Raw genomic sequence first — 27,464 nt, forward strand, 5'->3', positions numbered from 1 at the left:
GAGCCTCATATTATCATATATTTATATAGGCCGTCTTCTGTCGTCTTCTATTTATTCTTTTTGTAACATACCATTTGTTGCCGGACCCCATGTTCTTAAAGATATGACTTTGCTCCAGGTCACTTTAATGCTGCATAATGAGTCTCAAATCAGTCTCTGATGATATTGATGATGATTGGTGAGGGCATCTGATGATCACCTTTAAAACATATTTCATTTTAACCTTAGCTAGAAAATCCTTACATCATTACAAATGACTATTAAGAGCTATGTTGATTTTACAACTTCCATCATAAACAAGAGTGTAAACAAGTTGTAGCCCTCTTACTTCACGTAGAGAGTATATCACGTTCGAGCTTAGAGTTTGCATGTTCTCCCTGTGAGGGAACATGTTTTGCTTGAGTACGCTGTCTCGCTCCCACATTCCAAACACATGCATTTGAAAGAAATTGTCAACATGTGATGGATGTCTGTGTGCCTGTTTGCAGGATACATCCTTCACCCAGCCTCAGCTGGATAGAGCAGAGGAGACGATGGATGGTCTGAAACATGGAAATTGTTCTATTAATGAGGACAATTACTATAATTGTGCGGGGAGAAGAGTGATCACTGTTTACAGGATTAGAGGAGGGATACGCTATGAATGTTAGAGAGCAACCATGATGTCCAACCTGCATCAGTATGTGACTCCAAACCAGTGGATGTCCAAACAGAAATGTTCCCGTTCATATTCGACTTGCCAGGTGCTGACTTAACTCACCGGTGCAACTTCAGCCAGACAGGATGAACTAATCTCACAGTTGCAGACCAGTGGATTAAACAAACAGGGTGTGTGACCAGAGCATTGCTGCTCCCTGCACCTGCTGGTGAAAGGTGGAGAGAAATACTAGCAAATGCAGCTCTCAGTCAGTGGATTGTCACACTATTACTATATATAACTATGAAGCCACAAACAGGAACCACTCCAATTAAAACAAAAACCTCACTAAAGGCTAATGTCCCCGAGCGGTAACTTAACATAACACATGACCAAAGTCACACTATTTACAAAAGAAAAAAACATTCACACAAAGCACAGTAGATGTTTTTCTTTTTCTTTTTTTTTTAAATGCAGTGGTCCAGTGTGAGGATGATGGAGGTTTCACTTGAATTAATGTCGTTTCAGTGATGGGGTACATCATCCTGACTGGCTGCTGTGACAGATGTAAATGGAATGCTGTCAGTTCTCTGTCAACCTGTGACAAACCATCAAACTCAGCCAAACCAAACTTGGGGTTTCGTACCACTCGCTTACTTATGGACCTTGGCACCGAGATAATGTTGACAGTCGCAGCACGAATAATCCTGGGAGATGAAGGTTGACATCCCTGATCTTTAGATGATAAACTGCAGAAGCTTTTGTTATCCACATGTCACATTTTGTAAACTTGTTCATCTTGTAACAAACACTTTAAAAAAAAAATAAAAAAAATTATGAAGTGATGAAGATGAAACAAAATTTTAAATACGAATAAAAGAAAAAGGAAAGAATATCAGAATTATCAAGTCATAATTACTATTTGCAACTGTGGTATGTCCAGTCACATGAAGACAAACCAACTGTGACGTCAGTTTGAGTGGCAAACAAAGCAAAGACTGTAGAAAAAGAGGCCCGGACATTAGAATCAACATGATGTGTGCTAAGATATGGAAATGCTGCACTCTGGTATTCTCATATTAGTCCTGATTGACAATCTCTCTCTCTCTCTCTCTCTCTCTCTCTCTCTCTCTCTCTCTCTCTCTCTCTCTCTCTCTCTCTCTCTCTCTCTCTCTCTCTCTCTCTCTCTCTCTCGCATGCACACATGGATATGCCCAGCCTCCAGCTTAATCCTCAGTCTGCTAAAAGCATTTTCATTTAGTCATGACTCACTCCTTCCAGCAAATTGACTGTAGACTCAATTTAGCCTTGCGCCATCTCTGATGCGTGTGAATCAGATTTGCAACTAATCCAAAAGTATGTCTCTTGTGTTTCAGTGCTGCCCATCGTCTTAATTTCTTCTCAAGCATAGCAGAGTATTACAGTACATACCAAACTACACGCCAGTTATAATAGGTGTGTGTGTGTGTGTGTGTGTGTGTGAGAGAGAAAGAGGGAGAGCAACTATCAATAATTTTGAAAACAAATGTGTTTGTTTCGGTCAGTTCTCATGTTTGAGGAAAATCGACACTTTATGCCTCGAAGTTGCAGAAGCAATCCTGAAACTGGAAGTTTACTGGTTGGAGTCACGCTGCTTAACATCAAGATGCTTCGGTCACAACATGATGCAGTGACCCTGGAAAGGAGCAGTGGAAATAGGAAGTCATTTATATTTCAATTATGGTCATTGTATAAGATTGATTCAAAACTAATAGGATGTATTCCTGGGTTGCAAGGAACCACTGCATACAGTATAAAGGTACTTTAAAGTGTGGCTGTATAAATGCCCCAGGCAGGAGCAATAAAATCCTTAAGTCACAAGCTGAGAACAACACGATCTGTGAAATATGCGGACGATGAAGAGGTGAAAATTATCCACAAATCACCAGATTTTTTGTTTTTTTTCTCTGAAAACAGCATATTTTTTGTATCAGCAATGGCTTTAGTATAAAAGTAAACATCTTACTGTATTGCACATCACTACTGCCCCCAGAGAATATTAAAAGTTCAACTTTTTTTTGTTTTGTGATTTCTGAATGACAGAAAACTCGAGCTACGTCGTGGGTTCATATATGTTTACAGAGACCAGGAAAGAACCAGTGCTGCCCTGGCCAGCATTGGTTCTAAAAGATTGGGACACCTGTTGATCGCCGACCATCTGAGTTCCATTCACTCTGCTCCTGGTGCTCCATCCTTACTAGAGAGTTGCTGTGCAACCATGACAACAGGCCCCAAGTGCTGTGATTTGCTCCTCAGGGCTGTGATTTTTATTGACCATGAATACCACTACTTGTACAAATATGTGTGCCAATGTCTCTTGTGCATTAACTATATATTTCGAGGATAGGAGGGATTAAGTTATCCTTCAGCTTATCTCCATTTAAAATGATTACGCTGCCAGCAATGGTCCTGGCCTATATTTGAAAGACAGCCCGTGTTTGATCTGGCCGGCAGCCACCAGACCTTGTAAATACCAGTGGAGCACTTTTATCTTCGGATGAGTATTACCTCATTGTGTTTAGTCAGAGTAATAACGCTGCAGTTTGGTTAATGAAAGAGGTACGGGGGGGCCTTTCCTGCTGTTGCTGCCATTGAGAAACCGTATAGCCTGCAGTTCACCCTAACATTCACATAATTTGCATATAGATGAGTCTCATATCACATTATTGCTTAGAGGGAATATTAATAATAGGGATGTTGAACAAGATACCGTACTGTACAAGAGAATCTAGTAAATAGTGAAACAGGTGGGGCCCAGAGCCGGGAGTTCTGAATCAGTGGCTTCACATTATTCCACACTTTTCACCTCCCTCTGCTTTCCATCATACATATCTTGTTTACTTCACCTCATTGTTTATGTTTGGAAGGGTTTTTAGTATTTGGTGAATCTTGTGTTACATTCATGAGCTTTGGGGGGATGCTCATGTGGCTGAAAAGCGCATATAAGTGAAATTAATTTACCATTTACCATGAGTATCAGTAGGGCTCATACTGCCTGAAACTCAACACAAAAAACATCACATTCAATTGATTGACCTCCCAACACCCTCCTATGTGCTTCTGCAAGCTGCTACCGCTGTATCACCATTACCTGTCCGTCACACTCTAAAATTGATTCCGCTGGCTCAGTGGGTGTGATATCAACAACTTGCAGACAACTCTCTTTCTCACTCTGTCTCATACTATCGTGATTAGTACTGACACTCAAAGGAAACACATCAGTGCTGCCTCAATAAACACATACTGGTTTCATCTTATGACATCTAATTCTCCTCAAATAGTTTTTTTTTGTTTACAATGTGAATTAAAAACCAAATGCAATCATTGAAGTTATGTCAGTCCAAGAATAGCTTAGAATGGTGAAAGGGTAAGTGATGAATTGCCAGAGATTAGGAAAGGTAAGCTTACTCAAGACAGAAATATTATGTACTTTTCAGAATTTTACCAAAAGGCCTTTCTCAGGAGACAAGAAATGTGTTTAAAACTTGAAGCTGTTCTGCAGCAACGGAGGCTGATCAGGCCTTGAAAGTTATTGCCACTAATTGACACAAAAATGTGAGGCCCTGGTGTATCTTGTCTTCACCATGGTTGAATGAGAAAGTGCTGAGGGTATTTTCTAGATATTGTTTCAGGCAGTCTAAGCAACTGGCAGCCAACTACCACAAATTCAGAAAAAGTTTTCACACGTAATGTTTAGGGTCAAGGTAATTTAAACTGCTGTCGGGTCTGAGGATGATCCAATGTCCAGGGCAATAATTCATCAAAATAAACCCAGTGCAATACTTTTCAGTGCAACCCTCAGTGCGGTATTAGGATGTATCTTGGCACTTCATCACTGTTTAATTTGTAAGTTTTTATACATTTTTGCTGTGTTTTTGTACTTTTTATTATTTTTTGTTTTTAGACACTTTTACAGCTTTGATGTTGGCAAAGTAATTTCGTTCACGTCTGCTCCTATGTTGTATATTTCTGAATGGCAATGAAGACCTATCTATCGAAACACACATCAATCGTGTATAAATTAAAAGTGCTATTGTAAAGTATATTTTAAGGGTAAAAGAAAATGAAATGCATGAGTCAATGACTATAGTTAGAGACATACAATTAATTATTTTCATTCAATTTGGTACATTAATTCTCATACATGGTCATAATTTGTCACTCTGGTCCGAGTAATCCTATTCTATTCTATTCTATTCTATTCTATTCTATTCTCTCGTGCTGGCCCCGCCCCCACGCCGGGCAGCCACTCAGGCGGAGGGGGGGGGGGGGGGGTTCAGGCGGTGAGGGAGGCAGCAGCAGCGTCGCAGAGCCACGAGCGGAGCGGCTCTCGGGCTTTGTTTTGTGGATGTGAATGAGCTCCGTCACCTCCTCCAGAAATGTATCCGGATTTAAGGACATTATCACTTTTCTGTTTCCTCGTCCTCAGGCTTCATTTTTCGAAAGGTCAGTAGGAGCGTTGCGTTTGTCTTTACTCCCCCAACAAAATGTAATATAATCAATAAGGTGTGAGGTGGGATGGAGCGCTCCTGGTACCCAACGCGTTCGTGTGTGCGCGTGGATGTATGTATGCATGTGTGTGTGTGTGCGCGCGCGCGCCTTTGATGCCATGAGACTAAAAACAGAAAATAATTTTGATAATCATTAATGCACATGTGATTTCAGTCACTGTGACTGTGTGTTTTCTGAACGCGTTTTTTGTAGATCCGGGATGGAGAAAAAATATATAAAAAATGCTTGTGCGTGTCATGTGTTTCCCGGCTGTGAGCATCCATACTGCATCGGGGGTAGTAAAATGTAGTAACCCACACTGGCTGACTGAATCTTTTTGTCCTCACCTCCCGTGCTACAGTCCTACCCCACACACTGTTAAATATCCCACATAAAGTAGATCAGTAACTGAAAGAGAAACACTGAGCCCCTCTGCGCCTCAGCCAATTGACCTGAATGAATGCTGAATATCAATGAGGCATTCATTTGCAAATGACAGTTGAACTACTAGTGGGTACTACCCCACCATGTCCGATTGTTGCGCGTCCATCTGGACTGTGATCTCCACTCATGTTGTTGTTTTTTTTCTTTTCTTGTTCCTTTCAGCCACTGAGGAGTGTGAGGATGGACAGTTTCAGTGCAACAACAAAAGGTGTATACCGACGATTTGGAGGTGTGACGACGATGACGACTGCTCAGACAACAGTGATGAAGAAAACTGTCGTAAGTCTTCAGGTCATGGCAGAAATTAAGACGAATCTAATCTGCTTGGTTCAGAAGAATGGGCGAGGTTGAGGAGATAAAAGAAAATCGATTAATTCCACGTGTAAAGAAATAAAAACAGGACAAAATCATTACTCCTATAATCATCATAATTAGATCTTATTTACACTTGGCTGCCCATCCAGCACAATACACTGTGGGAACATGCACAAAATAAAAAGAAAGAAGTTAGTACTTTTCTATCCAATACACCAGAAAACTCCACATTTATTATTTGGATTATTCTTATGCTGAAATCTTGGAACTGCTCCAGCCACATGTCAGAGCTTGACATAGTGCCCTGATCATTTCTGTAATGTGTGTTGCAGCACCTGTATCTCAATGAGCTCAATTTCCTCATAATACTTCTACTATTCGGACTGAAATGCACCCACGTCTCCTCTCACTCGCCTCATAATATGCTGTCACTTTTTATTTGCTATGTTATTAGCATTTTATGAGTTTTTTTCTACTCCATTTGCCTATTGTTTCTCTGTGATTCAAAATTTTTAGAGCAATAGAGTTTACACAGAGACTCAAATAACATCATGCTTTGACCGTAGATGTGAGTGTGTTCTTGCCTCCGGCTCAGCATGCATGCAGGTGATCCACCCCCCCCCCCCCCCCCCCCCCCCCCATGCTCCTATATATAGAAAGCTCAACAAGCAGTGCTTTCTATAAAATGTGCATTGATTGGGTGGAACCCTTTTCCAATCATCTTCAAATGAAAAGCTGTCCTGGTGAGAGACACATATGCGTGGTGCGTCGGTCTGCCGCTCAGAGCTCTGACAGGTACCTTGGATGTGTTGTTTCTGTTTGGAATAAATAGAATCCCAGTTTCCTTTTTGACTGTGAGCCAGTGGCCTATATTTTGAAAGAAGGCTTGTGCAGAAATCAGTGAAGTTGTGCCAGAGCTGAAGCCAAGCTCTGCATGTTTGCTGTGCTGCTACGTTCTTTTGTGTCTGGGTTAATTGTGGCTTGGGAGGAATTTCGGCACCTTCCCCATACACATGCATGCTCTCTTTTCTCTTTCCTCCTCATACCTGCTCCTGTCTTTGTTTCTGTCTTTCTATTGTGCGAACTCCCACACAAACACATACACAGACCTGTTGTATACAACTACAATCCGGTTCATGGGTGTCTGGAGGTTGTGCACGTCGTTTTCTCTGTGTCTGAGACCATCAGGAAGTGTCCTCGGGCATGCAAAAAAGAAAGCAGGTCATTTGGAACTTCTTTTCTCCTAAAATATTCATGTGTCATACAAGCGAAGACATGCAAACCCTGATGTTTGTAGAGCTCTATTTCCCTGTCAGGCTTCATTTCCTCTGTATTTTTTTCATGAATCAAATAGAACATTGTTAGTGGGGTTTGATTACCACCTGTGAGTTCTCCACCAGACAGAGCTTCTGCCACATTTAGGGTCTGAATGAAAACACGACTCCTGGAAGCCATTTAAGCTGTGACTTGCTGTCAGTTTCACAATTTCATGATAAAGACAGTCAAGTGTTGCTCGCAACCATATTAGGCTGGCCTCCAGACATTGTCCGCTTCCCTTCCTTGTGTGAGTAGATGGATGCAGAGGCTCTACTCTGGCGTCTGTGTAGCTGAAACAGGTTAAATATATCGGTGGGTAAACTCTAACTCTTGCAGACTCTTGTAATTCATTGAGACTCACTTATGTAGAAGAAAACAAAAGTAGTTCAAGAGTTTGTGTAAAGAAAAATCAATTCTTTTAATCTTATAAAATAATGACAAAAACAATGTGTTTTTGTGGTCCTCCACTTTTTGATCATTTAGATTTGACATTTTCGAGTATTTTTCAATTCTGTAATAGATCTCTATTGCACAAATTGCTCCTGCTATGGTTGAAAAGTAAGGAATGTTGATACCTTTATAAATGTGTAAAAGCTTGTTTTATGCTCACATTTTTCCTCTGTATACATAAATCACACACACACACACACACAAATTGCAATTTTGTCCTCTTTCACCTCACGAGTCTGTCATTGCCCCATTACTCACAATTTGATGAATAAATCATCTCAGAGTATGTCTACTAAAACCCTCATTTAGACCCATTGTATCTAAAGTGTGAAGTGTATGTTTTCAGTAGGAGGCTGTGATTACTGCTCTAAAATATGAAATAACATGTTACATGTTGACGTGATGTTTTCAGCTCAAAAAGGGCCCGTGAGTGTGACGAAGTGAGCAATTTTTTAAAATCTTGCTTTCTCCGCTGTGCACCTATGGGAATTATTGTAACAGGTGCTTGTGTTTGAAGACTCTCTTTCTCGGTCTATGAGCTTTCAAAGCCTGCTGTTGTGTCCTTGCTCAGCAGGACCTATGTACTACTAGCACATTGGTGCTGTACATTTCTATTTAAAATTGTCCCGATATCAGGATCATTCTCACAAGTTGCTTTTTTAAGCCTCTTTTCTGTGCCCATTTGTAAAAGACAGTGTAGCGCAGTGAAGTGCAAACCTGGGTGTCCATATGCTGCTCAGGGGGAGACGGTGGCGAGGATTTAACTTGTACACACAGCAAATCCTTAGCAGCAATGACACACTTAGTTTTCTTTTGTTGATGTTGAAGTGGTCGTGCTTTTTAAATTAAAGTTTCTGAATGGCTGAGTGAATAGGCTGCCTTCTTTTTTTTTTTTTTGTCCACAATACATTATTTGCCACAATGCCAAGCCACAGAATCCACTGACTGAATGTGTGCAACAGACCATGGTTGTGAAATATGCTGACAGGAAGAAACCTTTGCCGCAGCTCCTTATTTGTCATGCCAGTGCCACCTTCCCCCCCCCCCCCCCCCCCCAACCTGACTGGTGGTGGTAGTGGAGCCTCACGGAGCACTTGTTAAGCCCTTTATAACCAATATCCTTCATGCTAACATTGTATGCTTGATGCACTGTGATCTCCGTCCTCCACCCCGTCTCCATCGACCCCATCCCCCACCGGTCCACCCCCAGACTGCACTCCCATCTCCACATCCACCCCACCATCCCCCATCATCAAACTCTATCCCCCAATGACCAGTCAGTAGCCGCACGGGCCCAAACATTCATACACGCATCATTAGACTCATGAGTGTGGACCTGATGCGCACCAGCATCGCTGCATGCATACAAAGAGCACAGGTACAGTAACTGTTTGTATCCTGACGCTCCAGTTTTGAAGCAAAGAAGCTGATTCCACATAAACCATAACAGATGTGTTAAATATTGCTTACTGGTTGCATACGTTTTCAATGGCGATGCGAGTCAAAGCCACCCCTGGCACCCACCTCATCCCGAGTCGAGAGCAGTTGAGACAACAAAAGAGCTCTGCCTCCAATTCTCAGTCAGATTTGTGCCAACTCTGACACAGAGCAGCAGTTTAATCCTCATCCTGATTATAGCACCGTATCACCCAGTTTCAATCTACCCACATTACCTTCAAAGTCCAGAGTGTCCGCTTGACTTTCTTCTCAGCCTTGAATGTGATAAGGATCTGTTTCATCCTGCTTCATGAATTTAACATTTATACCTGCAGGGAGACATTTCACATTTCCACGAAGAGCTCAAAGTCTTCTTTTGTTTCCCCCTCGTGATGCCGAGTCAGCAACAAGCTGCGTGTCTCCTCTCTCTGTTCTTTTTACCTCAGAAATTTGTGCAATTTCAACTCCTTTAAACACAAACTGACTTTGCTGGTGCTCCTTGACTCCTGGTATAGTCATTACTTATTTCTTATGCCTTTTAGGTGTGCGCAGCCTCATCTGCTGCAGTGTTCAAACCTATAAAAAGACTCCCTACATCCTCAAATCTATAATTATTTATTATTCCAGCAAGGCTTCTGGTTGCTTCTGACAGCCAATGTAAAACTGTTTTGTCTCACAATCTGTCTGTTGCTCCGAGGTTAGAATTTGTGTTGCACGATACTAATTAAGCATTTTATACGTGATCATTTTGTTATTGCGGCATGCGGAAGTATATGATGTTAAAATCATTGTGCTTTGGGATTTATATTTATTTGTTTATAACAGTGCTCTTTCTCTTCTTGAGCCCAACTTTAACCAGACACTGCAACGCAGCATTTGTTTTTCACATACAGGGTTCATCAGTTCAATAATTTCATCTGCTTCAGATTTGTTATCACAAACTTAGTAATGCCTTGGATCTTTGCTTGACCCAGTCTTGGCCCAGTTACCATTAACAGCACATCTTCTTTCCAGCACTTGAAAAGCAGAACCAGATAAAACAGCTTAATCATGTGATACGTTGAAACTTGCATCTCCTGGCACCGATGGGTGGCTGCAGGCGAACTTCCACTTACTGGTGGCTGTGGTTTGATTACTCCAGCAGTGTATACGCCACCTACCCAGGCAAGTTGACAGCCATCTTTTGAAAATATAAATTATTCCAACTTGTTATAGATGAGGAGACACTCTTTTTCCCCGAGCCGAGATCGACTTGTAAGTACAGAAGAAAGTTTTAGCAAGAAGGGAAAAATGCATCGTGTTCCTTCACTTATCAGTGTTTAAAGCACATCTCCGTTTGTGTGTGAGTTTTTCCCCCCGCAGTCTCTCCGCATCTCTGCAGTCTGGAGCAATGTGGTTGACAGCACCGATGATGTTTGTCAGCGTTGTTGATGATCTGGAACAACAAAAGACATTCGGGTGAAAATGAATGAAGTTGAAGCGAAAAAGAAAATGGGGAGGGACGTTGATGTCCTGTGGGGTGAGTCGGGAAAGTTGTTTGTGTTCGCATCAAATTCTCTTCATAATCTCTCTGGCTGTTGACAGCCGCACACAGCGTGGAGAGGATTACGCTGTTATCCCTCTGCACGACGAGGATTGTTTTATGTTTGCGTCTGTGGTCAATTTGTTGTCTGTTGCTTGGAGTTCACAGGTGTCAAAGAGTCTTAATTAATCTTAACAATTTTTGATTGCTCTGATTAGGACAACTTTGTTTTGCAAAAATTGATGAGCTATAAAACCTACAGTAGTAGTTCAGCAAACACAATCGACGAGTTCACTATTATTTTGCCCTTTTCTCTGTTTTCCTTTAGACAGGGAATGGAAAGCCTGTTTCCAATGCATTAAAGGTTTATAGCATCTAACAGGTTGTTCAAAACAAGTTCAGACCTCTTTAATAAAAACGCTATCATTCGGTGAATAATCAGCGGGTTTTATTTGGTGAATAAAGTTTTGTATTTTGTGACAATGTGAGAAACTGGGCCTGGATCCAGGACAGTGGAGCCAGGATGTAGTCGAGGTATCATTCCTGTATTGTTCTAATTGTAGACTATCTCTCATGTCAGTTGGTGCTCAAACCTCAAGATCTCCACCTCAGGTGGCAAAGAGGGGAGTGGTAGAGACCCTTTGACCCCTCTTTGGCCTGATTTGGTGACTCCACCCAATTCCTCCTCTACAAGTGAAGGGCTAGAAGGAGTTTTAATCATTTGTCCCCTTTCACAAGCATATTCATCAGAAGGGGAATACGTCGACTCATCACCCGAGAAAATTACACCCTGGTGGGCTACTTCACATGAGTGTTAAAATCTGAGTGGCTGCATGAAAAACGGCTTAATACAATTGCGCTGGCTAAATAGATGACTTAGTAAACATTAATTTGCACGCTTGGCAGCATTACCAAGTATAATTCCACTCTCTGTAAGATGTACAATAAACAATCCCCCAAAACTCTGAACGCATGATAATTTGACAATGTTGTGAACATGTGGTTGCATGTAATCAGCTGCTGAGGTCTGCCGGACTGTTTTTATGTGACCTCTGCGTCTGTTGCCATGTGACACATTTCCAGCTAATGATGCTTTGCGGAGGGTGAGATATGAGGGATGTTTGTGTGGGAACAATGAGGATGATTGGCTTCGTGGTCAGTTAAGCCCACCCCGTGAGACGGTTTGTCAGTACTGATGGTGGGCACATTGTGAGCTGGGTCTGGATGTAGGATCCTATCATACATGGAGTGACTCTATCCGACGACAGAGAAACAATAGCCTTGTGGGAAAGGTGTGCAAGACACTCCTTCAATATTTGATCGTTTTCAGTCTCTGGTGTGATAAGCCGAGATTTCCCACCTGGCAACACCGGTGCTTGTAGATCTTTTTAGAGACATTTTATTTAGGGAGACTGAAGTTAATTATTTTCAGAATGATTATCATCAGTGGAGGTGCAATGGATGACAAGCCTCCTGATGCTTTCAAGGTTTTGAGTCATAGATGGCATCATTATCGGCAACAACAATGCGAGTCCAGATTTCTTTTCATGCAAATGTTCCTCACAGGGCTGTAATGAGTTCACCTCCCGTTCTTGGCTTATTGTGATGCACATAAAACCAAGCTCCGGCTGCCTGGTGTGCGAATTTTAACATCCGTGGCCCACCTGCAACTGAGATGTGACTGATGCACAAGGTGTAGGTTATCATCGGTGTGTATGTACTCGTGGTACTCCTGCTGTGCCCGTTCACACAGTCACATAGAAACCCCACCGAGCAGCCACCCTCGAATAAGATCTCAGAGCTTAGGCTCAAGCTGGTCTGGAGTGCTCATTCAGTTGGAAACAAATGCAGGAATGACTTTCTTAATCCGTAGCCGTAAGTGTCACAGTTCGGTGTTTATTGCAATGCGTGGTATTTGTTTCCTCTGCAGGGATTACAAATTGCTCAAAGAATAGCAAAGAAAAAAAAGCATTTGAAGCAAGTAAAGTGGATGTGTTGCATCAAACCGACAGGTCAGCAGGTCAACAGGTCTCCACATCTGATTTTAAATGAACTGCTCGTTATTAAGCCTTGCATTTATTTGAATCGGGTGTTGCAGCAGGGGAACATCCATGGCATGCAGGTCAGACATAAATTTGACATTTTCTTCAACTACAGTTGTCAATTTGTAGAATTCAGCCTCATCCATGTGTGTTTTATGTGCCACTGTGTTTGTTTGTTTGCTTGCTGGTCCTACTGGCCCCACTGCCCTGTGTCTGCATGTCTCAAAGCCTGCTTGCCCTAAGTGATCATTAAGAAGTCTGCGGCTGCAATTGAGCTATTATCTCAGATTAGTGTGTGCTGTTGCACAAAGTTGCACAGAGGAAGAGAGAAAGGGGGGGAGGAGGCGGATTAATCTGGGGATATAAAACATCACTTAGCCTCATCCTTATGCCATCATCTGCCATGTATTTATCTCCCACTCCACTCCGCTTTTTAATGCTCGATCCCTAAAAGAGAGGGGAAAAAAAAAAAAATGTTTGCAACATTTTAAAGATCACACCTCCCAGAAATCTCACTTCATTTCAAAGGATAAAAAGCACATATTTCTCCGGGGACGCTCTGAGCCGTGTGTTTTGCCTCGTGAAAAATACAGTTTCAGTTCAGTGGAACTATTGAAATACAGCGGAGGAATTAAAACAACAGAGTGAGATGAAGTTTGAGCAATGATGGTCTTTAAATGAAATTATTATTTCTTTGGTCCTATAATCAAATTTGAGTTTTTAAAGCTATGGAGACATAATTTTGCTGTTTTTTCTGAATAATGTCCTCATGATCTCGGCTGGGTTTAGATGCAGGGCTTGAATGGATCTGTCATATTTCTCTTGTATAATAAACCTTCTTTGCACAATTACAGCATTTTTGTTATCAAACAATCCATGAGAAAATTTCCTCAAAACACTACAAGGCACTCAACGCACTGTTGAAAATGTCAAGTTAAAAATGGAAGTCGTGGGTGTGGGCTTGTGGACAGGTGAAATCGTGAGCAGTCTGTTCGCAGTGGAGGATTTATTTTTTCATTGTTTTAGGCTGCTTTCGAGGTATAACTGTCCAGTTTACACAGAGATCTTCCAGATGAAATGATTGCTGCTAGACATCACTTTAGCTTTCGTCGAAGTGATTCAAGTTGTAGCGGTGAACCCAGGTTAGTTTGAAGATCGATAAGACACATGCTGCATGTTGGAGAGCGGCTGCCTGCTCTGTGAACTCAGGCCTTGAGGGGCCTCTGGCATCCAGGCAGACAGCGCCTTTCATCCAGAATCACTGTCAGGGAAAAACAAACCCGCGAGGAAGGCGGCTGGCACGCTTTGAGAGAACTGTGGCCCTTTGCAACTTGTGACTCATTTTGGTGAAAAATGCCACTTCATGTGAGTCAACGGACACGCGTGTGAATCTTCACCGACAGCTCTGGGGACGTGGAGATTGGCTGAGCGTGGCTGCGAGTGTCACTTTATTTTGATTTATTTGTTTGTGGATGAGTACACACACTCATCACAAAAGTACAGAGGACGTTCTGCCTCCCTGAAGTCAAGCCAGAGCAACAGTGAGCATCAGCCGTGTGCGTGGTAGTGAATTGGAGTGATGAGCAAATGGCTGTGACACAGCGACCAAAGCCCTCAGTCGCTTTCTTTTTATTTTTTACCTATTGATGATTCATTGCAGCCAGATGAATTATTAGTGTCACCTCGGCTCACACGGGCATCCTTGGCTTTTCCTCTTGCACAGCCATGTATTGACTCATAACACCGCCACCATCCCAGTGTTAGAGTGTCACGTGCAGCCTGTCACAGCCGCAGCATCGTCCCACCTGCAGACACGTCTCTACGTTCAGCGTGCCGGTCAGATTATTAATTTACTTTAAACTGTGGTGGTACAGAGATTAAAGGCATAGCATGGATTCGGTGGCACGGCGCTTATGTAAGAGCACAGCACTGTCTGAATTAAATCCTTTGAAAGTGCGGAACAGTGTGAAAATCTCACCAGCAAAACGTAATAAAAGTGCCAGAATAAGTACTCGTTTCTTTTTCTTCTTCTTTTTCTCTGTGGCTGTTAATTAAATTATGATATTATTTCAATGACGGTCATTGTGTAAGCAGCGTGTTACTGTATTAGCTGCTGGAGAAGGAGCTAATTGAACTGCTTCATTTCCTGTGAGCTATAGCTTCGTCCGATGGTTACCAGCCAAGGGCTCAGTCCCTTCCAGTCTTCAGACAGAAGTGGTGGCCCATTAAGTGGTTAACAGAAGCGGAAAGAAGGAAAAAACAGACCTTTTCTGTTTCATATTCTATGTATTTCCTTGTTTTTTTCTAATTGGACAATTTAAATATGAATCCACTCAGTCTATGTTGCCGGATGGATTGAAGGTTTCATTTTGTCTCGCTCGCATGGTGACGTAGTGGGAAGCACTTTACGCACAGTGAGAAGACACCGTTTCTATTCTTCAATTTAATACAGTCACTGTAAAAACCATGATATCTATTAATTCCATTATGTCGCTTATCTTCTCCTGTAATCTCACTCTTTAGTTTTTTTTTTCCTTCAGTTTATCCACTGATGATTTTCTTAAATATGTAATCATGCTCATACAATGTCAGAATATTGATTTAAAAATCTCCCTGCAGGTTTTTAAAAAAACAGCAAGGTCTCAGGATATCTTGTGTTGCTGGACCTTTTTTTTTTCTTTCTTCTTCCTAAGCAGTGATTTGCGAATTATTGTCTGCACAAATGCAGCATTTATGGGCTAAACCAAAGTTAAAAGGGGATTTAATAGTGTCAAGCATTGCATTACCTGAGCAATGATGGCAAATAAGAATCCGCCTTAAACCAATTTACTCAACAGTTGAGCCTTCAGTGTGAGAAGCCTTGAAGTCTTGAATCCGGCCTGATGGGGGCTTTCAAGTAGTTTCTTTACAAAGCCGGCTTTCCATTTACCAGCAGACCAATTTTACATGTGCTAATCAAATGTTTAGGCTACAGACTCATGGGGCTTCTTGTGGTGCAGACACAAATGGGACACGCTTCGACTCGAGGAGTTTAACATACCAGACTGACAACGTTTAAGAACAGAACTTAACTTTGGTATATGAAAGTGGATTTTTCCTTCTCGCATAAACTAGATTTTTTTTTTTTTACTTTAGCAGCGACAGTTTATTTTTTTAGTTTCCTTTAATTAGTGCTGTTATATATAAATGCTTGTATGCAGAGTTGCTGCTCTCTTCCCATAGTTTGATATGGATATGATTTTGCAAAAACACATAATGCTCCTGAATACATCACTTCTTTGTATGCTTTAATAGATTTTTTCAAATAAAAATTAGATCCCTTCTCAAAAAGGGTTATCCTGTTATACTTTTTAAGCTTAAATTTAAATCACTGACTGTATGAGAAATTAATGTTTTTGTACGATTCACACTTGCTGTGTGTTACCAACAAAGTTGCAAAGTTTTCCCTGGAAGCGGCTGGATATATAAGATGGGTAGTTGGAAACGTCCCCAAGCAGATTGTTTGCCTGTGTCGTGCCTGACGTTATGTGCTTTTGGAGAGACACAATATGATCAAAGCTCAGCAGCCAAGCTCTGCCTAGAGATAGATATATTTTAAATGCACAGCTATGGCCACGTACACACGCACACAAATAACCCCCCCCCCCCGCAACTCTGAAAGCCACACACAGTTAACGTGACTGTATGTGGACTGCTTGTGCGTACCTATTGTGCGTTGAAAATGGTCTAATCTCTTTTGACATGGATCACTAGAGAGAAAAAGAACAGGGAAGGTTGTGAGTGGGGGGAAAATAAAAGGGTGAAAAGAGAGGAGTGAGCGAGGAGGCGAGCTGAGGAGCGTGTTGGAGAGAGGGAGAGGGGGGGGGGGATGGAGAGTGCTGCAGTCTCATTGATTCAAGACTGCTTGTTTTGCCGTGTTATTGTTGTGATGTAGATCAGACAAAGTGCAGTTAGATAAGAAAGATGTCCGTTTTTTTTTGTTTTTTTTGAGTTTGAGGTTGTGTTTCCTGTCCCAACGCTGGGTAAATGTGCGCCGCAGGGTGTCGCCATGTTTGGTGTGAAGGCAGAAAACGGGACAGGAGCTGGCACAGCAGCAGAAACTAGTGAACAGGATGAGCAATAAGAACGGTGAAACTCTTGCTCGAGCCAGAACGCAGGCATGACTGCAATGGCGTCTTGGTTGGGTTTGAGTGAAAACAAGCGGCGCATCTCTGCGGAGGCTGCAACTCGCAGCAGAACATCTGCTCGTCCGATCAGACAGCCGGGCTGCCGGGAACACCTGGCACGTGTGCTGCTCTACTTACAGTGCCGTTTGAAGCTCATTTTCTGGGTTTACCTGTCAAACAGCATGGCTAAGCAGGCTTCTGCTTAGGAAGAAAAAAACTGTTGAAGAAACCAGTTATACAAACTAACATGAACTGTTTATGCATGTTTAATGTAATGAAACGACTTTGGTGAACTCAGGCCACTGAATCGTAACAGAGCTGAATGTACTGCACAGAGGCGTCATGGTATATTGCGCCTCTATTTATAAAGCTGACCTGCAATAACGAGTCAAAAACATTGTGTTTCTATTAGTTTATTCTTGTGTTTTTACAATTCGGGTTCAGCAGACAGTGAGGGGTGTTCCTAATTATCAACAGCTCTGTAATCACAATAATATATTCTTCGGTGGAAGTCTTCCTGATGATCTCAAGCAAAGCTGAGAAATAGCACACGATCACCTTTGTAAAGGAAGAACTTATGGCGGAGCTGTTGTACTGTATCACCTTGGATTGAAGAAGCGTACCCACCGGGTGATTTTGGTATGTGTGATTGGAGCAATTCCACAGTTGTGCAATGATTTTCTGACATTATTTGAAATTCGTCTGCCACCTGCAGCGACTCGCCAAACAATCAAAATATGACACAATGACAGAAGCTTCGTTTGCGCAATGTTTCATCCAGCTCCAATCATGACCGCCATATTATGGTGCTGCCATGTCATTGTCCTTCCATATCGAGCCATTCAGCCCGTTTCACTAGTTGTCTGAGGACATCAACGGAGGCAGACACCGTGCAGTGAACATGCTGTCGTACCCAAAAATTATGAAACTAGTGCTGCGCAGTGCGTTAAGTGGCGAGAGTGTATGTTGACGTTCTATTGTCACCCAGATTTTCCTAATTCTGGTTCAGTGTGTGTTAAACTTCCTATTCTTATTGCAATTCTGTTCACGTATTATCACAAATTTTATTGCTGTGTTCATTTAGACATGGTGGCTTTGCTTTAACTCAGATATAAATGAAAATACCTATATGGGCATCAGTTTTTCTAGCTTTTTTTCCTCATGTCTCGCTCACATCAGTTGTATTTTTATCTACAATAATGGTCATTTAAAGATTAATGACTTATTGTACAACCGCTCTTACGAACTGTCTTTGGCTCACGCTGCTATTCAAATTTGTCTTTAAGTACTGTTTTGTCTGAGAGACTCCAAGTGGCAGAAAAAACCCCCATAAAGTGCACTTATTGTACATTTCTTGTATGTAGCAGTCGGCAAGGTTAACTCTAAAGACGTCTGTCTTCACATATCCAGAGCCGCACTTTTGCATAAAGTATGACTCCACGTCCTACTTTGAATCTCAACACCACATATCTTACTAGGGGACAATAAAAAAGGGAAAAATGCCCCAGAGAAAGAAAAAAAAAAAAGAAAAGCTTTCATTAAATTTCTTCATGCAACTCAAAACTGCTATTGCGTCTTAGAGTTCCAACTCGTTTGTACGGTGCGGTGGAAAAAAAAAATGTCATGTTGACATTAATGTGCGAGCTTGCTTTAGTTTTGTGCTAGGGGCTTGTGATAGTAGCTTTGACTGTACTCATTTGAATAATGTTGTAGGACTTCCATCTGCTTCTCACTGAGTCCCTCACATTTTTTAATGTCGGTCGGTGTCAAACAAACCTCATGTTTGATTCTAAATCAGTGAGCTCTCTTGATTAGGCCAATCATTGCTGCATGAAAACAGTTTTGCGTTGTGACATTTTCTTCTTGAGGAACGCAGACCAATGCCGCAAAGATGTTCCCCAACCCATTAAAGCTTAAGTAAGATTTGATGAAAACAGCCAATGAATCACCGCTCTCATATTAGTTTAAACGAGGCCAACTGAAATGCTACATCTCTGATGTGTATCAAATGTACCATGCTTTTAATGGAGTCGTCTGAGCGCGCCATCCATGAAAGAAATTGCATTAAAGAGCCGTCACCTTCCGCTTTGACAAAGATACTGAAAATGTGGTGCATTTGCTGTTTGTCACAGATGCAGATATGGATTCTTGCATAAGGCGGAAGACAGACGTTCAGCTTTCCGACAGAAATATGTGGTGGTTGGATTTGACTATTAAATATTCATCCAGAGTCTTCACAACTCCAACTCATTTTATGTGCTGGGTTGCAAGCATCCAGACCTCATATCCCCTCATGATCCTCGGGGCTTCAAGGTGGATCCGGTCCTCATTGCATTTAAAGCGTTGCACAGTTGGTATGATATGCCTACCCTGTAGAGAAGCCGCTACTTTGCTAACATTGAACAGCTCTGGTGGGGAGAGGGAAGCGTTTAGTCACAGTTTGAGTAATCTGTTCGTGTGGTGGGTTGCTGCTGGATTCTTTGATTAGACAGTGTGTATGTGTTGGGCCCGCGTCGCAAAAATATCAACCCTCCTGGAGTCCATCAATGGCTGTCTGCGACTTGTTCCTTCTCCTGTGTGACTTGTGTTTGCTTTTTTGGGTTTGTGTGTGCGAGAAGAATAAAAACAACGCGACTGAAAGCTGAGACTTTTAAACTGGGAACAGAAGACCTCGTTGCACTTGTGCAGAAATGGGGGGAAAAGTGCATGTGCATGCGCGAGTGCTTGCGTGTTACTGTCGGGTTATGTTCAAACAGCAGCTGGGACTAAAATATGAGCGTGTTTTAATTACGCGCTGTTCTTGCTTGGGGCAGTTTTTTCTAGAACAAGAAACCTGACCTTAGGCAGTGTTACAGTTATGTTAATTCTCATCTGCACTGGGAAATGTAAAATGTGCTCTCAATGACTGGTCACAGCAAATCCAAGGTCTTCGTCCACAGGCCTGTGAGATTGCTCCTGAACATTTGGTCTACTGCACCATTGGTATAAATGTCTGCGTGAGAAAAAGACAGAAGAATTGAAAGGAAGGCGATTTAGCTCATTCTCAGCATAGCCTACAAGACTAATCTCCCAATTCCAATTACAGCTTCTCAGTTAGAAGACAGACACAATAATCCAGTGTGGCGTACATTTCCGTATACAGGAGTGAGTGCATTGTATGCTTTCCTGATGCGTTTGGCTACCGTGACTCAGAATGGCAGAACCGTTTTTAACAATTATTCCCATACCCACATCCATTGTAAACTGAAAATGCATAACACAAGGTTACTTCTGAGTAATGGGAGCAGACAACACAACGTCTGAAGGCTTTTAGAGACGTTCTGAAACTGGATTATAATGATATGCACTGCCCCGGAGCACTCACATAGATTAATTTATACAGTAGTGTTTAAGAACGGCAGTCACAACGTGAAACACCGCTCATAGCAGGGAGGTCTCTAACCTTTTTTTAAACAACTCATGTCGGTATAAAACCATGGTTATTACAGCACATGTCACAAACGCATTCGGTATAGTCAATTCTACATTTGTTGTTTTAATGTTTTTTAATGTTAACGTGATATGTGGTACAAGGTTGACATCTTCTCTAATGCTTTAAAATCAGTAGTTTCAAGTCCTTTGTTTAATCTTTGATCTGTTTGGAGTTAAAAACATCGTGCCAGCCGCATTGTGCTGTCAGGTTTGCATAGTTGGGTTATCATGCTCGAGACTAAAATGTTTTAAAATGTGGCCAAAATTATAGTATACTTGTCACAACCAAAATAACAATCCTGCTGTTGCGTGACAGTGAACTACAGTCGGTGTATGTGTTTGATAGTATCCTGCAGACGCCTACATCTTTACCAACACATAGCGAATCCACAGTACATCAGCAGCCAAAACCCCACAGACCTGTGTCAGTAGATACAGTACCTCATTGACAGCAGCTGTCTGTTTGAGCTGACGATCTAGTTTGGATGAGTACCGTCCAGTGCATCAATTCTATTAAACATTTAGAATTTACTGTTTGAACATTTGGAATAGCCATATCTCGCTGAATAATCAACTGATTCTTTTAACAAATGGTTGACATATCGATAATTATAGCAAAAAGTTAGAAGTTCCTCACCATAATTTGTCGCTTGATTAAGACAATATACTAACAAAACGTTACACAGTGTAACAGGACCGCGATGGATGGTTTATTTAGCCACTTGTTTCACGTCGGAGTCTTTGTTACTGACTGTCTCCACAAATCGCTCTGACCTGGTTACACTTTGAAGGAGTAAGATTATGTGTGAAAGTGGGGGAGTTGGGAGGATTCACACCTTTTCAATATCTGCCAAGAAAGTGTGTCATTTTCACCTTAGATGTTTTACCCAAACCTCTCTGGCCCAAGGGATGACAGAGCCACTTTATCTTTTCGTCGGACGCGTTTCCTCAAATGTCTGTTGAAACATTCATCCTCTGAGGGGCTATATACAGCTCATGTTGCTCTCTAAGATAATAAGGTACCACTAATGACTCCAAATATCTTCCTTTAGTTTTAATTTGTTACATCCTGAAATGTTTAAAGAACTACTTTTTACAAAAACTTCAAAGTTTTGATCTGCCAGAATTTTTAACCAGATTAATGGTGCCTATTTCTGCAGCCTTCAAAGATGGTCTTTGATTATAATGCTATTTTGCTGGCTCACATTGCTGTGTTAATAGGGGCATGGCTGCCATTCATCTCAGTTCTGGGTCTCACTGGTGCGTTATGTCCCTTTGCACTACTTTTGTAAATACTTATTCATTCCTCCTAGGCTTCGTTTTTAATATTTCATACTGTGCATTTTTATTGCTGTTACTGAGGTTGCTGTTACATTTCACGACTTTCACTGTTTTAACATGGCTACAGATAGACAATGAAAGATCATTCTATTCTATTCTATTCTATTCTATTCTATTCTATTCTATTCTATTCACCCAGTGGGCTGGAAACCGTTTTACTGAAAAATTGCAGATAATATTGTCTTTGTAGCTTTTGCAATATGCAAGGAACAGATTTGACCTTCACGCAGGCCGGTTTGTCAAAAATATGACACACGAGTCGTGTATCACATTTTTTGACGTCCATGATATAGCAGGTAATGGATGATTGCCGTGCGGGCTGTGATCAACAACTGTTAGCTCTGGCTGTGTGAGCATCCTAGCAGGATAGCATGTAAATATAAATTTTTCATACGTACAACTCCACAGAGCTTTGGTCATGCAGACTTGGGTTATGAAATCTTTCCATCACCTAAACTGTCTTACAGTGATAAGCCTGTGCAGCTATTGCATTGTGTCACACTTTATGGATTATGCCAGTCAGGTCTTAATAGAGAATGATGACATTTGGTCCAGGAGTTGTAATTACTTTTGACAGATGGATAATGATTGTTTAAAAGGGTGTCTCCTGTGTTTCGGCTACATTGGAGCACAGAGAGGAGGTTGTTAAAGTGAAAAGAGAGTTCGCCGTAGGATTCCCTTTTATTAATTTTGATTCATCTGATCTCTCAGCAGTGCAGAAATTCATTCGTGTTATACTTTCTTTCAAATCGCTATAAAAGGGGGATTCAGTCGTTTTATCGACGCTGTAAAAGCTGATAGATGAATGGAGAGGAGTGTGTGTGCCAAAAATCCAGTTTTTGCTGTGTGCTGCAGCTTGCACACACTTGAGATGTTGTTTGTAAACTCCGAGATTTGGATTATTGTGCTTAATATAATTGTGATTTCCGCTTCGAAAACTTCTAACAAAGTGCTGAGAACTCTGCTTTTACTGCATGCATTTTCCACATGGTCATTAAAGGTTTGCTTTGAAAATTCAAGCTCAACATAATAAGCTGTGATTTTGGATATCTGCTATCTGAAGGAGAAAATGTGATAAGCTGCTCTTCTCTTTTCGGAGGTATCTTTGAACCTCAAGCTAAGCAACTTGCTGTCGTGCCATTAGTTGCTGATAGTTAAAGAGTGTGTTGTTTTGCTGAACACCGTCTGGGTGAAGCTGCCGTGACTCCATGCAGTACGTGAAGAGGACCTTTGTAGTGGATGGGCACGTGTGTGTTACGTGCAGGCAATCGTTCCCAAACCATTAAAGGATAAAAACAGCAAGGCTGATCAATGCATCTCTGAGGAAAAGGTCTTGGAAGTGTGCAATGATTGCACTGAGAATTACAAGACCCCATGACTCAAAAATAAAACACCAAACAGAGCTGAAGCGTGTAAAATGTGCAAAAATATCAGCGGTCTGTTTTTCAGGACCTTACTTTGAACTCTGCACTGCAGACTGCCGTTCCAGGCTATAAGGAAGGAGCATCTGGCTCTTACTTTGATTTGACTTCATTTCCACTGAGGCGTGCAGGAGAGGCTCTGGAGGGAAGAGCAGTGGTTAAGGTGGCACCCCCACACTGTGTGTCTTATGTTGTCAAGGCCAGGATAGTTTTTATTTTACCAAAAGGTGTGAGGCAGGTGACAAACTGTACTGCCTTTCATTTGAAAGGTCCTCATTGGGAAAGTTTCAGATTCTAGATCTGATTTACATTTTGAGTTGAACAAAACATTGCTTTTGTTTAATTCTGCAAGTTGATGTTTTTTTTTTGTTTTATTTTATCAAACAGTCAAAAAATTATCCATCTGATCACAATCAAGCTGTTAATGTTTTATGTTAGCATCAAAGGCCTTTCTTTGTCTTTAAGAGGATTGATTTTATTTAGAAGGTTCCTGTTTTTGTGTTATTTTCTGATAAATGCTGAATTTTGGGTTGTATTTATCCCTTCCAACTGTGAAAAAAAAGAGCACACTATCTGACCCTTGTCATGGATTTAGAAACAGCGGCAAGGACGAGATCCTGGAAACAGCTCCTCTTTAAAACCTTGCCTGTTTCCGCCACTGTCCACTGGAATTGTATTTTGTTGCTGAATAGCTTAATATCACTTCAAATACAGGTTTGGCAATAAAAGGTTCAGTAAATGCTTTGGCTCTTTATTGCAGCTGCTTTGAATGTTTCCTAAAAGGCTCTGCCTTTTTTTTTGCAGGTGAATCACAGAGATGCTGATCCTGTTAAGGCAGGACACATTAGCCATTGCTGTCACATTAACCACACTTTCAGCTGATGTAATGCAAAATCACATCCAACACATGAAACAAAGCCGTTCATCTAAGGTGCGCCCCCGTGGTTTCTACCTGATATGCAGCTCAGGACTTTTCATTCCCTCCATCACACATTCCCCCTGTGTGGCTCCTGCCATCTGTATCTTGCGGCATTCGTCTTGAAGCCATGTTTTCTGTATTGATCTATCACCGATGTCTGCTGGGCCCTGTGGGTGTGATTGTTCTTCCCCCCGAATGATTAGCTGGTTGCAGAAATTCATACAAGAAAGGGGGAGCCTGATAGCAGAACCCGAACCACCAAATATGAGCGTTTAACCACTTCGACAATTATCTTAACTCTGTAATGAGATGCAAACTTCCTGGCTGAATCTGGGTTGCACTTTCCAGTAGAAGGGGTAATTACATAGCACTGAATGACATTACAGCTGGGTTTCATCGCCGGTACAGCTTTAGAATCATTGTGTGTGACCTGTAAAGGAGGTACAGTACATTCTCTATCCAGAATCACCTTTGGCTGTTTTCCTCTCTATTCAGACGTGAATCTCTATTAACCCAGAATGTATATATTCAGGTGGGTCCTATATCTGGACGACTGGGTAACTCATTCTAGTATTAATCTCCTTCTGCACACTGACATTATTAAAAAAAAAAAAAAAAAAAAAGAAAAGTTACATAATTTTAATGCCCGTTACGTTCAGTGGCTTTGTGCTGGATTGAGAGTTGAGCATGGTTAAAGAAGCAGCTGGAGTGGAATTAAACTTACTATTGTCAGCTAATATAGGTCAGGTTCATTATCTGACTGGCAACACTCTCACTCAGCAGCCTATCATTCATATGCAAACCCTTATGCAGTCCCATGCAAAGAAAGACAATGCCACTACTTTTGTCCTTTTCGTCATGCTTAAGTTACACCTGCCTGATTAATGTCTTCCGTGCCACCACATCAGCTCTGAACCATCGAGTCACAGACTCCATAAAGCCTGGCACCTTTGGTAACAAGAACCAATTTCAAACTAAAAGTTGTGATTTGTTCCTTAGTGGATGTACACGGAGGCCATATGTGGCCCATGAATCACAATTGATTTGGGGAACTTTATTTGCAGCATTGCAGTTCACTGTCATGCTTTATTATAAGATATGTCAAAGAGGAATAGTGTTTAACAGTTAATGTTACAGTGAAATCTTTGTGGGATGAAAACAAATGGCTCATTCTTTGGTCTTCTCAGTCCTGCTGCTCATGGTGCTTTGGCAGTCCTTCTTCTGATCACTTTCTGGACTAACTGCTGCATTAATTTTAGCTCAGCTTACACTGCAATTTCAATAGAAGCTTCTGTGGACAGAAGTCTGTCTTATTTTGTGTGATTATGAATAAATCACACAGGATGAATGTGTGACGTGACATCAGCTCAACTGCTGTTACTTACATTTCTCAAAGCATTACAAATCGTGACACGTTCAACTGGAGTGTAAAACTGGAGGAATGTGCTACCGGTACAGAATGCAGTTAAAATGTACGACACACATAATCTAAATTTTAGGTCGAGCTTGGTTGTTTAGGATATACAGTATGTTCAGTTCCCTGTAGATCTGTCCTTCCCTGTGGCTGCTTTAATGGTACAGTGTGTTGCAGTGAAGATGCCAAGTTACACGATGAAAATGTAGACATATGGCTTCAGTGAAACATATTGTGCTTCTCTAAAGCAGGAATCACTGGAATAACGGGAGTGGAACAGAAGGTCAGGCACATGGAGAAGGCAACATGCAGAGAAGTGCAGGGATGTGTGTGTGCGTGTGTGTGTGTGTGTGTGTGTGTGTGTGTGTGTGTGTGCACACATTCAGAGCTTAGACGAGCTTTTCTTGCAAGCAATGTCTATTTTTCATGAAGAGTTTGATTTCAGCGCTCAGTGGTTGCCATGTATTCTTTGTATCCACTCCTATGAATCGCCCCTATGATCATGTACCATAGAGCAAAAGTGTAAGTCAACGATCAAAACAGTCCAAATGATAAAAAATAAAAAATAGAGAAATACAGTCCAGCTTACAAACTTCTTGATAAACCAAGAATCAAGCGAGATATGGCTTTGTCCTTCTGCTGCCTGAGCAATGTCTGTACACCCTGGTTTGACTTTACAGGCTTCAACGTAAACCACTGGGGATTTAGCCAAACGCAACTTTAAACATTCTTAGTTAAAAGAAACCCAACAAAAAAAAACAACATTCATATTTCTTCAACGCAATTTCGACGCCTCAGTTGCTGAGGGTACCGAGGCTCATGTTGGCGAGGAGGTGTTTGTGCCAATGTGACCTGACAGGCAGGGAGAAAATCTGTCGTTTCGGAGGCTGAGGGTTATAATTAGCGCAGTATGTGTCTTTGAGCAGTACACAAGGTCAGAGGAAATACAGGGAACAGCTTCGAGTTGCCTCCCATACCTCTGGCGTCCTGCAGTTGTGATTGCAGGCTGCACTAGTAATTATATTAGTGAGTGTTAGTGAGCTTTAAATAATTCATGCCTTACTTTCTTGTATTCCTTTTGTATCTGCCTCATCTAAAATCAATAGTACAATCAAATATTTCTGTGTCGTTGATAATTCTTGTGGACCAAACAGTGGAGTAGTGTTTAGCAGTCTGGCCACACGTGGAGAAGACTCTCTTTGTTTCTTGTAAGAATGTAGGGTGTCTTTTTTGTCGCAACACCATCTTTGTCCCACTTTCCAAAGACATGCTTGTTGGCTTTGGTTAATTGGGGACTCTGAATTGGCTCTGTTAGTGTTCGTGTTAGTGTTAATGTTAGTGTTTGTGTGTGTGTGTATGTGTCTTTTCTTGTTAACCCTGTAATGGAATTGCACCTGCCTTAAGCCCAGTCTGGCTCCAGCTCTCAGAAAACTTTAATTGGATGAAGCGGATATGGAAGGTGGATCATGAATTCTAAGCAAAAGTGTAGAGTCTTTGATATTTGTTGTTTTTGCACCTCATCTACAGTATTTTAAATATTGAGTTTGTCTGTGCTCTCATCGTATCATCACCAGATTCATCTCTTCACACAAACAGCTTTTGCTGTAACTGTCTGCAGTTGACTGTCAGCATCACCAAACCAACAATGGGAGCAAGCTGTTGCCTAGTAACAGCCACGGCGGTCCACGTGCGTCTGTTCATATATGTTCTTTTAATTCCTTCCATGTCTCTTTCGTCAGAGTTCTCAACTTTCTGTCATGTTCTCGTTTGATTTCTTGGATCCATAACTTTTGTCCTCCAGTTGTCCTTTTGCACATTTGAAGAAAATAAATCTTGTTGGTCACAGAATAGTTGCTGCTTTGCTGTTGGATTAACACAAATGATGCAGGTCATAGATCTAAATAATCCTGTGTTTGATTAACAAACGGCTATATGCTGCTCAGTGACAGTAATCAGGTATTCCATTTTCATCTTGAAACCTTCTGGATATGAAATGGCCCATATGTCGCTGCAAATGATCAAAAATGGCATATGAGCT

The 27,464-nt window shown here is 41.5% G+C and overlaps 1 protein-coding gene across 2 annotated transcripts in view; it reads left to right on the forward strand.

The window, feature by feature from the left end:
• Nucleotides 1-4,954: 4,954 nt before the first annotated feature.
• LOC308112483 (low-density lipoprotein receptor-related protein 8-like) overlaps nucleotides 4,955-27,464 on the forward strand; it is a 106,203-nt gene continuing 83,693 nt past the window's right edge. For both annotated transcript variants that reach the window (XM_080468036.1, XM_080468037.1), the window contains exons 1-2: nucleotides 4,955-5,122; nucleotides 5,774-5,890. In XM_080468036.1, coding sequence (XP_080324162.1) covers nucleotides 5,056-5,122; nucleotides 5,774-5,890 — 184 coding nt within the window. In that variant the 5' untranslated portion in view covers nucleotides 4,955-5,055. The remainder of the gene's footprint in view (nucleotides 5,123-5,773; nucleotides 5,891-27,464) is intronic.

Source organism: Lipophrys pholis (assembly GCF_963383615.2).
Source record: "Lipophrys pholis genome assembly, chromosome: 1".
NCBI classification, from domain to species: Eukaryota; Metazoa; Chordata; class Actinopteri; order Blenniiformes; family Blenniidae; genus Lipophrys; species Lipophrys pholis.